Genomic DNA, 13,592 nt, shown 5'->3' on the forward strand with positions numbered 1-13,592 from the left:
CGGTGGCGCTGAGCGGCAGGACCGGCCCCACACACGGGTGTCTCTGCAGTTGAAATTCAAGGTTTTCTGGCAAAACGCGGCACGTCGCGGGAGGAGGCTGCTTTTAACTGTGTAAATTACACCCCTATTTCCCCTTGAGCGGAAAGCAGCAGTATGCATTTGTAAAGGGAAACTAGAATTAGCCGTGGCCCGGTGCTGAACCCCTTCTACAGCAGGAGCAGACACGCTGTGGAACTCCTTCCCCTTATTCCCAAGCAAGGGAGTGAAAAGTCAGTAATTGTAGAACTGAATGTAGCGAGGAACAACAGTGCTTCCCTAAAAGCTCACAGACCTCGAGCAAAGGGAGAAGGCCAGGACATGGACCACCCGGATCAGAGGAGTGACAGCTTCAGGCGATCAGGATGGCCAAAGCAATTTTGCGAAGCTCAGCCATACGAAAGGTAAGAGATTCATGGAATGGTTTGCGGTGGAAGGGACCTTAAAGCTCATTCAGTTCCAACCCACTTGCAAGGAGCAGGGACACCTTCCACTAGAGCAGGTTGCTCAGAACCACATCCAGCCTGGCCTTGAACACCGCCAGGGATGAGGCATCCACCTCTAGGCAACCTGGGCCAGTGTTTTATCACCCTCATTGTAAAGAATTTCTTCCTCATATAGAACCATAGAATGGGTTTGGGTTGGAAAGGACCTGAAGATCATCCAGTTCCAACCCCCCTGCCATGAGCAGGGACACCTCACACTAAACCATGGCACCCAAGGCTCTGTCCAACCTGGCCTTGAACACCACCAGGGATGGAGCATTCACAGCTTCCCTGGGCAACCCATTCCAGTGCCTCACCACCCTTACAGTAAAGAACTTCTTGTATCCAGTCTAAATTTCCCCTGTCTTAACCCATTACCCCTTGTCCTATCACTACAGTCCCTAATGAAGAGTCCCTCCCCAGCATCCTTATAGGCTCGCAGCCTGAATCTTCCCTCTTCTAGTTCAGAACCATCACACCTCATCCTATCACAACAGGCCCCACTAAAAAGTCTCTCCCCATCTTACCTATAGGCCCCTTTAAGTGAAAGGCTGCACTAGGGTTGCCCTGGAGCCTTCTCTTTAGGCTGAACCACCCCAACTCTCTCAGCCTTTCCGCAAAGGAGAGATACTGCATCCCTCAGCTCATTTTTGCGGCCCTTCTCTGGACCTTGGTTCATTACAACACCTCCTGAGATGAGACCCACACTGACCCTTACGCATTGGATATGTGCAGTGCAATAAACACATACTCTTGTCTTCAGACGAGAATGTAAGAGCAAACAACTGTAGATAAAGACCGTTACATCTACAGAAAACACTGATTGCCACTGTTTGATATGTATAGAAGTGAACAGCGGGCAGGGTGAGGGTGTGCTGGCTCTGTGGAGTTACCACCCAGCACCCATCTCTGCACAGACATGAAACACACATCTCAGCTCTATGTGTTAATCTGCTCTCTGCACACCAAGCAAAGAACCCCGATTTTGGGACCACAGTACCACCAGCAATCCCTCCTCTGTCTTCCATCACATGCCCAGGGTATTTCAAAGTACATCAGAAGCCAGTGAATACACATTAACACTGAGGTGAGCAGACATTCAAAATCAAAGCCAAGGCAATTTAGGTTAAAAAGTGATTGATTCCCTTATGTTCCGAGCTGCAGCAAAGACCTCAGGGGAAGCACAAGTGGGAACCTGACCTGCACTGGGTGGATAGGCATGCTATTCCCCTCAGACAAACCTTTCCAAACACCTTCAACAGTGAGAAAATTGGATTTGGAAATAACTATTTCTTACTAATAACTTGATAGTTCTAATGAACAGTTTATTTTGTGTTCCAGTGATTTTAAAGTATCAGCACTGTAAAATAGATAACCACCACGAAAACAGATTAATAAAAGCTTTGGTTTTAGCATGTAAAAGTACCATCATTTTCACTGCATTATTATATACAATGAAGTACAATCAGGCATTTGAATGTACAGGCAAACATTACAAGTAAAAACCACACCACAGTAAAGATTCAGTTAATTCCATTTAATTTGCTTTACAAAGTCCAAAACTTACAGATTTAGTCCAATGCTTCCACAATAGATCCAGAGCAAACCAAGCCATGTACTCTTAGAGAACCAATACCACCAACTTCACCAATCCCTGATCCAAAAACAAAATTAAGAAAACTATGGGATAGGATCTGCGTCTCAGATTTGATCAGCACCATTGCATCGGTATTCAGGTTTGTTTTCAATGTACAGAAATGTTAGCCCCAAATCACATCTCGGTACAACACACTTGACTTCAAAATCAGAGCTTGAAATGACTCTTTGAAGGACAGAAAACAACCTCCACTCGTCAGCCACCACAGAAAACATAGGTAGTTGCTTGCAATTGGATTTGCCTTGTAAGTTTCAGTGCATTTTATGGTTCTAAAAGGAATGTTAAAGACCAAGATTGGAAGAGTAGGTAAATACAGACAAACAGCAGTGCAGACTTACACAGTTTGATCCCCGGAGTTGGGTAACCTCAGCCTTACTGGAGCACTCATTTTGGAACAGAACCATGAAACACATCAGTTAAAATCAAACGTGTTCTACATTTAAAGAAGTTCACTGGTTCTCCTTTTTAAAGCTGTCTCAAACAGTCAGGACTCACATTTCAAAGAACCTCATCAAAAAGACAGACTGGTACATCCTTCAGAAAGCATTTAACCATCATCGCTAACAAGGAGAGTAACTCATTTCAAGCTCTGCATTTAAAGTACCCATAAACTCTTGCATAGTAAACCAGCACGTAGCACAACTTGTGACGTTTATCTACATTGTGTTATCACCACCTATTACAAAGAGCAGGCACTGAACTTGTAAAAACGTTATTATTACAAATTGTCAAGATTACATATGACTGAAAAGTTAGAATCCATATTTAAGACCCAAGAATTTAAATACTTTTCGCAATGTTATCTTATGTATATATTTATAGATGAGCAATTACACTTATTTTGGTTTTTGGCGCATTTCCCTCAAGTTCATAACCAAAAACCCCACTGGATCATGTAAGCAAGGGAGCCCCCACAAACTGGCTGACAGAAGAATCCCTGCAAGCAACCCAAAACCTGAGCTGGGAGAACATTACACACTGTCCATAGCGCACGGTTACCTCTTTAAATAAATATGCTCCCTTCCCATTCCTGCCCAACCATCCAGGACCACGTGAGAACTTCTCTGCTCTTCACCCATGCGCACAACACACAGATGTGATGGACACTATACAACCAAGCTGTTCCTCAACAGCACAATGTCTGATCAGGTCCATGTGAGTATTTCTTAAAGCACAGTGCTATTTTAGTCCAAAGCACTCCCCCCCCCCCCCCTTAATATCTATAAACAAATAAAGCCTATTTTTAAATCAATATTAGAAGCCAACAGTCTTGTTTCAGCTGTATCCTCAAAACAAGACTCTTTTGCTTGTTAGAAAGTACACCTACAACTGAAGATGTTTAGAACATTCGGTCTAGTAGGTATGGAACCTACAGGAATCTCAAGCTTCCGAAATCAAGATGCTTCCAAGTTAATTCTCCTTCATCTTTTTCATATGACGGGCCCGTATTTGTTTGTTTGTTTTCATGAGAAAATTAATGGCAGTAGATGTAGGCAGAAAAGAGAAGATCCATCCCTAAAAGTGAAAAAAAGGGGAGAAGTCTTAGCTTTTCATAGCCTGTACTAAGGGATATCTAACAGTTACACACATTACCAAGTTATAATTGGATGTTAAACAACACAAATAATCAATGTTCAAAATTATTATTACTCTTCCATAACAAGCACTTAAAGGACATTCCAAATCCTTATGTTTTCTGAGGTGACTTACTATGAGCGCATGGGGTATGCACCCGCTGGTCCGGGACTGCAGGCCCACGGTGCCCAGCGCAGCTCTGACGTACGTTTCAGGACTGGGTTTATCAAAGGTTGGCTTGCGGATTTTGGACATCTTAGTAGCCACGTAATACGGTAGAACACTCTGCACGTAGGAAAGATCATGTTAAGCAGAGAATGCTTTCAGATTAACTTATATCAAAAATCATTGGCAATTAGATAACCTGTACACTGAATTCCAGCTTGAGCCAGCCTTCTTTTCCATTCTAACATCACAACGTACAACACCAAAACCATTTTTCATTGGACATGTTGTGGGTCATATTTGACATGTGGCCTGTTGACAGCCAGCATCCCCAGTTGGGGCCTTAGAAAAACCACTTTTGCAAGTGTATGGTTGAAAAGCCTTTCTTACAATTTGCTTTGTAAGCACAAAACATTCCAGTTGCTTAATAGAAAATGCTGTTGTGTTGCTTCTTGGTAGTAAACCCCCAACATTTACTTGGGAAGGGGGCGCAGAACCCAAGACAAGCATTTTATTACTTGAGTAACAGCTCTCCGGCTTGGTACCTGTACAGAGAGAAACATGAACACAGGAGGAAGGAGAAAAAGAACACCAGGAGACTTGGAACATTGAGCTTGTAACTCCAGAGGGGCTCAGAGGAAGGAGGAGGTATCAGTACGACAGTGGAAGACCTCAAGGAGAGAAGGAAGAATCAAGAAATGAAGCACAGTTAATGGGGTTTTATAGCAAGATTTGGAAGAAACAGAAGAAGTGATGCTGGGTTTCAGAACTACCTGGCTCTGGCATAATAGAAGAGCAAGAGGAAGAGGTATGGGTATATTGTTGACAGAGGGACACTGGTACCACAGTGGGGGTGCAAGACAGACCTGAGGAATCCAAAAGCACATTCCACCTATCCCTAGCTCATGCTACTGGAGAACAGTACACCTAGTGTAATTATACACTAGGAAGCAACCCTCTTTCCTCACAGTTATGGTTTTGGCATTGCTTTCAACTTGTCCTTAATGCAGGCCTCTAAAAAGGTGATCAAAAAAGCCCTGGTCTATAGCTACTTAATAAGATACTAAACACATCAGATCTCACATGCTTAGAAAGGTTGGGACCTTACCAACACAATGACCTCCTAAGGCCCTACCTGTGGCTGTACTAGTGACACAGCCACAGTAGTAAGCCCATCACAGTAGTTAGCACTATCATTCATGTTCCTTTACAGCAGATGTCAGAGAAGCGTGGATCCACTTCTGCTACACTAATGGATCTCAAATGAGAATACTATCTCAAAACTCAGTATATTTGGGCAAGTTACAGCTCAGAAATCTGCTTCCCCACATTGTTCTCAAAGAACAATGACCACACATGCTTGACACATGTTTAAACCACAACCACCACGCACTTCTCTCTATAAATAGGATTTTCAACAGTTCAATAAATAGGAGTTTCAATAATACAGTGCATTAGCCCACTTTCACATGGAGTTGAAAAACAGAGACCTCAGTTTCAGGAGTGCACGCAATTACCACTCTACAAATGCTTGGATAAGAAACCTACTCATTCCGTCAGCATAACAACATTGGTACTTAGTTTCAGCTCCAGAATGTGAACTTCATCCATATTTCAGACTATATTTCTAAGCAGAATCTCTACTTTGGTGTTTTAGAAAGAAAACATTTCTAAGCTGCTTATTCACTACCAAATCGTATGTACAACATCCCCAGAGTGTCACAACAGTATGATTTACTTTGTCTTCCTCTGCTCAAAACAGACTTCTTAAGTGAACTGTACTACCCAGTTAAGCCACTGGATAGCATGAAAGGGCAAACAATTGTGCATGAGGATACTTGAAAAGCAAGCATACAGCAGCACTGCTGGTTAGCTATTGATCCACACACTTCAAGACACATAGAAGCATAGGATTATACTCCAATATTACCCCTTTCCCCCCCCACCAATGCTCTCCAGAAACAAGTATTTCATTTTAGTGACATTTATCATCTTCCTATTAACTGTGCCATACCTTAACAGCTATGAAGAGACTTGTTGAATCTAGTATTTCTCCCCCTTTCTTCCTCCCCACAAGGAGCTTAGACATTCATGAATCCTATCTAAAACTGGCATGACAGATTAAGAACAAACTGCTTAAAGCCTTGCATTCAGGCAGACATAACCCATGCTACCTGGGCAAGTAATTGTATAGAAAATTCCTTGTCTTTATCAAGGGAATGCTGAGCCTGCTTTCCAGTTTCAAAACGTGCCTCAAAGTAGCTTATGTTGAGAAAATGTCTCTTGTTCACTTAGAACATCTGATACTGCTCACACCTCTGATGCTTATTAAACTGGCCAGAATTGGGGTCCCCAATGTTGTACAGATGCAAGAAGTCAGATCTCTTCAACAGAAGCCTCTGCTTATTATGCTACAGACACATGAAAATAAGCCCCCAAAGTCAGAATATCTCATTTACACCATTTTATCACCTATTTTACCTTCAAAAAAGACCTGAACTCTTGGGTGTTTCCAAGTAAGTTTCTTTCCATTTCTTTGTGGGGAAAAGAAGGGTGGGAGATGTAAAGGGGAAAGAATTGCAGCAGCCAAAGCTGACCTATATAGAAAGCTAAAAAGCTTTGCAGAAGAAAGGCAATGCCATTAGCCATTAATTTGGTGACAACACACTTTTGTGAATACCTGAAGAAAGAGATGGGCTTATTCATTGTGGTGATAAGGAGGCTGGTGGTGACCTAATACCTGCCTAAAGTTATTCCAAGGGCAGTTACGAAGATGAGAGCCGAACTGTCCCAGACAGAATAACAATGGCAAAACTCTTCAGTTCTGGCTGTGGACTGACAGACTGAACACTAGGGAGAAGGCCTTTTGCAAAGAGAGCAGAACAACACTGAGGCTGTGCAGAGAGGCCACAGCATCCCTGCCCTTGAAGGTTCTCAAGATTTGGCTGGATAAAGCCACCCACAACCAGCCCATGACCCAGCGTTAGCATCAATCCCACTGCTGCTTGGCAATCCCACTGCTAGGAGCAGGAGGTTGGACTAGAAAGCTTTCTAGGGATCCCTTCAAATGAATGCTTCCCTGAATTTGTGATCTGATTAGGGACTGTAGTGACAGGACAAGGGGTAAAGGGTTCAAACTTAAACAGGGGAAGTTTAGATTGGATATAAGGAAGAAGTTCTTTACTGTAAGGGTGGTGAGGCACTGGAATGGGTTGCCCAAGGAAGCTGTGAATGCTCCATCCCTGGTGGTGTTCAAGGCTAGGCTGGACAGAGCCTTGAGTGACATGGTTTAGTGTGAGGTGTCCCTGCCCATGGCAGGGGAGTTGGAACTGGATGAGCTTAAGATCCTTTCCAACCCTAGCTATTCTATGATTCTAAGTCTTGAGAAGTCCTTGTCTTCTTCCTCATCCCTTTTCTTTCAGCCTATCTCTTTCTCTCTATGTAAGCACACAGAGATTTTTAATCTATGCTATTACTGTGCTGCTTCTGTAAAATTAAGTAGGCCAAAAAGAGTATATTTTTAATCTAAAGATGGCAAAATTGCAATAAAAGCACAATATACTATCAAAACTAAGCTAAGCCTCCACAAAGAAGGCAATCCCCTTGAGAAACACGATATACTTTAGGCTGAACATAAGAGATTGGTCAAATCCCACCTGCATTTTGTTAGGTTTTTCACACAGGGGGTACTCTGCACATGTTGGCATAGTAAAAGTTAACTGGTCTGAATGGTGATCTCAGCAGGAAGCGTAAATGTGGAATTAAAAGCATGACACTTCTGAAGGTCACAGAGATGAACTAAGAGGGATGCAGTCTTCCCGAGCACTTGAAGGAGATACATCAGTAGGCTTCAGAGGAAAGTACTTGTAATATTCATTAGTGGTTTACAGTGACTTAGGCTGGAAAAAGGCGACAAGGACATGGACTGCAATAAAATTAGCATAATAAATTGAAGCTGTGACAGCTATTGGTCATCAGGCCCACATAACTCAGAATGGCAGTGCACTGTCTACATTTATGGTCAAAAAAACAGTGCTGTCAGGAATTTAGGCTGGGAAAGTTGGGGCTGTTCCGCCTGGAGAAGGCTGCGTGGAGACCTCATAGCAGCCTTCCAGTATCTGAATGGGGCCTATAAGGATGTTGGGGAGGGACTCTTCATTAGGGACTGTAGTGATAGGACAAGGGGTAATGGGTTCAAACTTCAACAGGGGAAGTTTAGATTGGATATAAGGAAGAAGTTCTTTACTGTGAGGGTGGTGAGGCACTGGAATGGGTTGCCCAAAGAAGTTGTGAATGCTCCATCTCTGGTGGTGTTCAAGGCCAGGTTGGACAGAGCCTTGGGTGCCATGGTTTAGTGTGAGGTGTCCCTGCCCATGGCAGGGGGGTTGGAACTGGATGATTTTAAGGTCCTTTCCAGCCCAAACCATTCTATGATTCTATGAATTCTGCACCCTTAGCAACATGGGAGTTAGAAAAAGACAGCTTACCACAACCTGTGAAGTTTTGTACAGGAAAAAGTAACTGAAAAGCCAGATTTAATTCTTCATTTGCTTATAATGTTAAAAATGGAAGACACTGAATACCTTTTTTCTAGCTTTTCTATACCCAAAAGCTAGAAAATCTTTCCCATACTATGTACATTCTACTACGGTGGCTAAAGGCCTTTAGTCAAGCACAGATTACTGGGTTATTTACCTTTTCAGTTTCAATAGGTACTCCATAGTCACAAATGAACAGTACCTGCTCCTTCTTCATTCTCCTCTCAAACTGACAGTACTACATAGACAAAATTTGGGGAGGAGGAGACAAATGCACATAGGAACAACACATCTCAGATGTAACACTTCTTTCAGTCTCAGCTGCAGACTGTGACTGCAGTACATGAAACAGATCAGAAGAACAGCTGTCTGACAATGAAGCTAAATCTGCAAGTAATACAGTTGGAAACACACTGGGGAGACAGAAGTAATATAGAAGGGTGAAAGTGGAAAGAGAGCTGCAAGAAACTTTCAGTATTGTAAAAACTGACCCAATGCAGGACAGTTTGGGGCTGAAGTCAGGGAATGACTTGGAAAGCCCTGTGAGAAAGTAACAAGGAGACATAAACCACTAAACAATGCTCCAGTTTAATCCACTTCAAGAACGGAGAGCACACACAGACCATCCTGGACGCTGAACCTGTATCTGTTCAGGTAGTACCTCTGTACGCATCCTTCATTGCTGCCCACTGATTTATCTGAAGGTGCATCCCAGGGTGCTAGGGCACAGCATCAAACACTGAGAAATTATGCTTTGGGTGCTCTACAGCAAGTTATGAACTGCTGTCAGCACAAAACTAATGTCTAGTCTGACCTCCAGAAGGTCTATAACAGAATGCTTTCAGGGACCACCTTTGCTATCTTCCTCTCCACTGCCAACAGACCCCCAAATAAACTGTGCCCTTTAAGATGTTTAGTCTAAGGTTTAAATCTAGGTTTAAATGAGGTTGCCATGAAAGGGTCAGTGACTGCATGGAAATAGCTCACCCAGCAACTGCCTTTTCTCTTTACACAATCCTCTCTCAGGAACTGGGACAGGACATTGTAACAGAGACAAGTTGGGGCTGTTCAAGCTGGAGAAGAGAAGCTGTGTGGAGACCTCAGAGCAGCTTCCAGTATCTGAAGGGAGCTACAAGGATGCCAGAGAGGGACTCTTCATCAGGGACTGCAGCAATGGGACAAGGGGTGATGGGTTCAAACTGAAACAGGGGAGATTTAGGTTGGATATAATAAACAAATTCTTTACTGTGAGAGTGGCAGGACACTGGCGCAAGGGTGCCCAAGGAAACTGTGGCTGCCCCATCCCTGGAAGTGTTCAAGGCCAGGCTGGATAGCGCTTCAAGCAACCTGGCCTAGTGCAAGGTGTCCCTGCCAGTGGAAGAAGGTTGGAACTGGATGATCTTAAGGTCCTTTCCTAACTATTCTATGATTATACTAAACATCTGGATACTAAACAGCAGGACATATCCCAGTGATAAGTTCTTGTTTTGCTAAGTATGCTTAAAGGGAAAAAAAAGCCAACACATCAAAAAAGAAATATAGCCTTAAGTTGGGAACAACTTCTCTATGGTTTCAGCCAGTAACAAAAGTTGTGCTCTCACACTTCATGATTGCACAAATAAGGCAGACAACTTTGTGCCTTATTCCTCACAGGACCTTTGGAGTTCAGAGAATGGTTTGTGTTGGAAGGGACCTTAGGTTCATCCAGTTCCAACCCCTTGCCACTGACAGGGACACCTTCCACTAGAGCAGGTTGCTCCAAGCCCCATCCAGCTGGTTTTGAGATCCATCATACAGAATAGGGGAATGACAGGCATGGACATAGGCTAATCCTGTTTGTAAGAGGATCCCTAACTGAATTTAAAAGAGATACATCATCGTCTTCACAGTACAGGTAACAGCTTATACCACGTTGGTCAAACTGACTATTGATCTGGAAAGCAACAGATGTAATAAGTAATGAAAAACTCAAATGTTTGCAGCCAATGCTGCAATGCAAAATTCCAGTTACATTTATACTAAGAAGTAATATTAAAGCAAAATTAAAGCTGTGACAGACTTGCTTTTATGCCTATCAAACACAATTAAATCATGAAAGGTAAACAAACGGGGGGGGGGAAGCAAGACATTAATAGAGTGGAAACCCAGGACTAAAGGAAATTAAATCAATCCATTACATACAAAGGGTCTTTGAGGCTCTTCTCTGTTCTTGCTGCTATGCGTACACTGCAGGCACCATTCCAGTCTTTTGAGCAGTTGCCTGCTGAATCCTTACAAATGCACTCTAAGAAGTGCATTCAGCACATGAAGCTGTATAAAGATGTATTCTACAGCTGCACAGAGTTTTATGGGATATATTTTATACTTAAAAGTTCAATTACCATGATTAGCTAAAAAACCCCAATCCCATAACCAAGCCATGCTCATAAACAAACCCTGTTTTTATGGCTTCAAGACATTGTTCCAGAGTAACTTAAGCAAGCGGCTAATGGGATCAAAGGAAATCCTTATCCGTAATCTGTGTCACACACTCATGAATAAGAGAATATGCTGATTCCCTTTTGTTACCAAGACACCAATGTTGCTGTGGTAACCACACTTAGATGAAACAAACTGTACTCACCTGCACAATGATGCCCTTGCTCTTGTATTCTGCCTGGAGGCCTCGGGAGAAGAAATCCACAAAAGCCTAGAGAGAAAGAAGGGAAACATGAAGCATGCTACACATGAAAATAGAAACTATAGTGTGCAGGGTTTTGGAAGTATATTTGAGTTACTATTTAGTTTTCAAAGTGAAAAACCTTAGGTTTTCAAAGAAACTTTGCATATTAGAGCAATGCCATCTGAATAGAAACCCTATGCTCACAGTTTACACAGAAGTAAGGCTCAATCTAAACAAACCTCCTATTTAATTTAGAAGGAATATGTAAAGCCTAATTTAAAAAGGAGAACAAGACTTTGTATGTTCACTACTTATATCACCTCTTTAGACTTTTTTGGTTTAAGAGTTATTTATGTAGGTTTCTCTTACGCATGGTTAATTACTTAGCCTTCTGCCTTTACAGTTTTAAGAAGGGCCACCCTATGGTGACACTTCCTCTTAGTCCTGAAGTCCATCTCCACAGATCCTCTTCCAAATATCTGAAAGCTTTAGGAAGTACAGGACTAAAAGCTGAAAGAAAGAAGTGGAAAGGTTTAAAAGTGTGCCTTCAAGATGCCCTCACATCCAATACTGCCTTCATAACCAATGTCAATAAAGTATTGCCCTAACAACCCAAGGCTATTTGGCAGTTCAAACCAGCACAGATTCACCCTTCCTGTGTGCTCCTAAACCACCTTCCCACTTTTCCCTCCTGCAGTCCAGTGAGACAAAATATCAGGTTCTGCTCTGGTTTCTGGGTTTAGTGAAACAATGCAGCCAGGTAGAATGAATGGAGTATCTTCAACTGAAGGAACTGAACTATCTTATCCATGCTTGAAGCTCAAATATACACTAAACAAGAAGCAGATTCTTCAGACCAGTTTCAAAACAAACAACTAAGCTCTAGTACTGCACCTGCTTTACAGTCTTCCTTCGCTCACCAATGGGTTAATACAAGTCCTAACTGAAACCAGCACTTAAGTTTGCAGTGCCTGGTGTTTTTCCTACCAAGGTCATCCCACTGAACTCAGTTATACAAGGAGCTGCAGAAACACTCCATTGCTACAGGGCTCTGCCTATAGCTGCTCTTCTGAGGATGCACAAGACCCAAAAGAAAACTAGATTTTGCTGTGTGGCAGACAGATCCTTTTATTCTTCACCTTCAAGTTGCATATACAAGCTAGAAGAGTGCTTATTAAACCACAAAAAAGCTCATCTTCTGTTCAACTGTTCTTTTCTTCTCCCTTTCCCTCAAGTGTAAGTTCTTAATGAAATTCAGTACTCAACAGGAACCAGTCTCAAAGTCTGGTCTAGCAGCAAGGACTCAAGTGAGCTAGCCATCCTATTGCAACAATAAGACACTTGTATAGACATGTGACTAGCTCATTGCAGCCCCTGAACACAGTTGCCAGATGTACAACTGCACAGAGTGTATCAATCTATTAAAAGTAAGTAAAAAAACATTTTGTGTCAATCAAAGTGCTTTGATCATTCAATTTCTAACTATTTCTACATGAAAGAAGGCCTAAAATCAGTTTCAAATGCAGAAAGGCTATATAAAAAGACTGTCATCTCTACAGGTTGCAAAGAGCTTGCACTGAAGAGAATGCTTACATGAGAAGGGAAAGCAACTTCCAGTATAGAGGCTTTGGAGTTTTTCCTTCTTGAAGAGTTTTATTTCAAGGCAAATTGGGTTTTCTGCTTCCAGATGCTCAAGCCCCCCCAGCAACCTTTAACTTAAAACAGCCTTGAGAACTGTCTCTAAGGAAACATGCCCTGAACAAGCAGATAAGCACTGCATGGAAGAAGATTTCTTCCCCTTGGATATCCAGTAACAAACCCAAATACTAAAGACGTGGGGAGGGGAAGCAATAATATTTCACTTCTCATTAGTATTACCATAGGTAGATAGGTACATCAGTTAAAAAAATAGGACTATGACACCTTTAAAAGGGTCTCATTTCATGGTAAGAGTGGGAATTCTCCATGGGAAGGTTAAAGAGTTGGACTGCGTCTGTTCCTGATAATTAGCCAAAGCCATTGACTTAGACCTGAAGGATACAATGCTTCAAACCCCCTCTACATAGATGAGGTAAAAAAACCCTAGGCATTGCAGATACAGTCTTTCTATAGCTACATTAGGGGAGTCACTTTCATGCTTACTAATCTTGCTGTGATAGAAGAAGATGAGCAGTGCTGAGAATAAGCAGATTACTTAACCTGTAACTGAGTTTCTTAGGGGGAGAGGAAGAAATATTTGAGATTTTCATTGAAAACAGACTAACCAAAGCAGTGTAAGGTACATTATCACTAAAATCAGAAGCTCAGCTCATTCCATAGAGCTGAAGGTGCTGTCACAAAGAAAGTGACCTTTTGTATTAAAACAAAGAACTGAGCTCTCAGGAAACAGCTATTTCTATCAGCTAAAACTATTTCAGGCTTTCATGATTTCTAAACTTAACCATCCCCTCCTTTAGTATGAATAAAGCAGTGTG

General features: G+C 42.3%; 1 protein-coding gene across 1 annotated transcript in view; it reads right to left on the reverse strand.

Annotated features, from left to right (window-relative positions):
- Window positions 1-1,825: 1,825 nt before the first annotated feature.
- The window catches only part of HSD17B12 (hydroxysteroid 17-beta dehydrogenase 12), a 93,159-nt gene continuing 81,392 nt past the window's right edge, over window positions 1,826-13,592 (reverse strand). The window contains exons 10-12 of the mRNA XM_057408780.1: window positions 11,080-11,145; window positions 3,889-4,038; window positions 1,826-3,693 (exon numbers count right to left, since the gene is read on the reverse strand). Coding sequence (XP_057264763.1) covers window positions 3,589-3,693; window positions 3,889-4,038; window positions 11,080-11,145 — 321 coding nt within the window. The 3' untranslated portion in view covers window positions 1,826-3,588. The remainder of the gene's footprint in view (window positions 3,694-3,888; window positions 4,039-11,079; window positions 11,146-13,592) is intronic.

The sequence above is a fragment of the Pezoporus wallicus genome, unplaced genomic scaffold (assembly GCF_028554395.1).
Source record: "Pezoporus wallicus isolate ANWC-B61680 ecotype Strahan unplaced genomic scaffold, APGP_CSIRO_Pwel_v1 contig_6382, whole genome shotgun sequence".
NCBI classification, from domain to species: Eukaryota; Metazoa; Chordata; class Aves; order Psittaciformes; family Psittacidae; genus Pezoporus; species Pezoporus wallicus.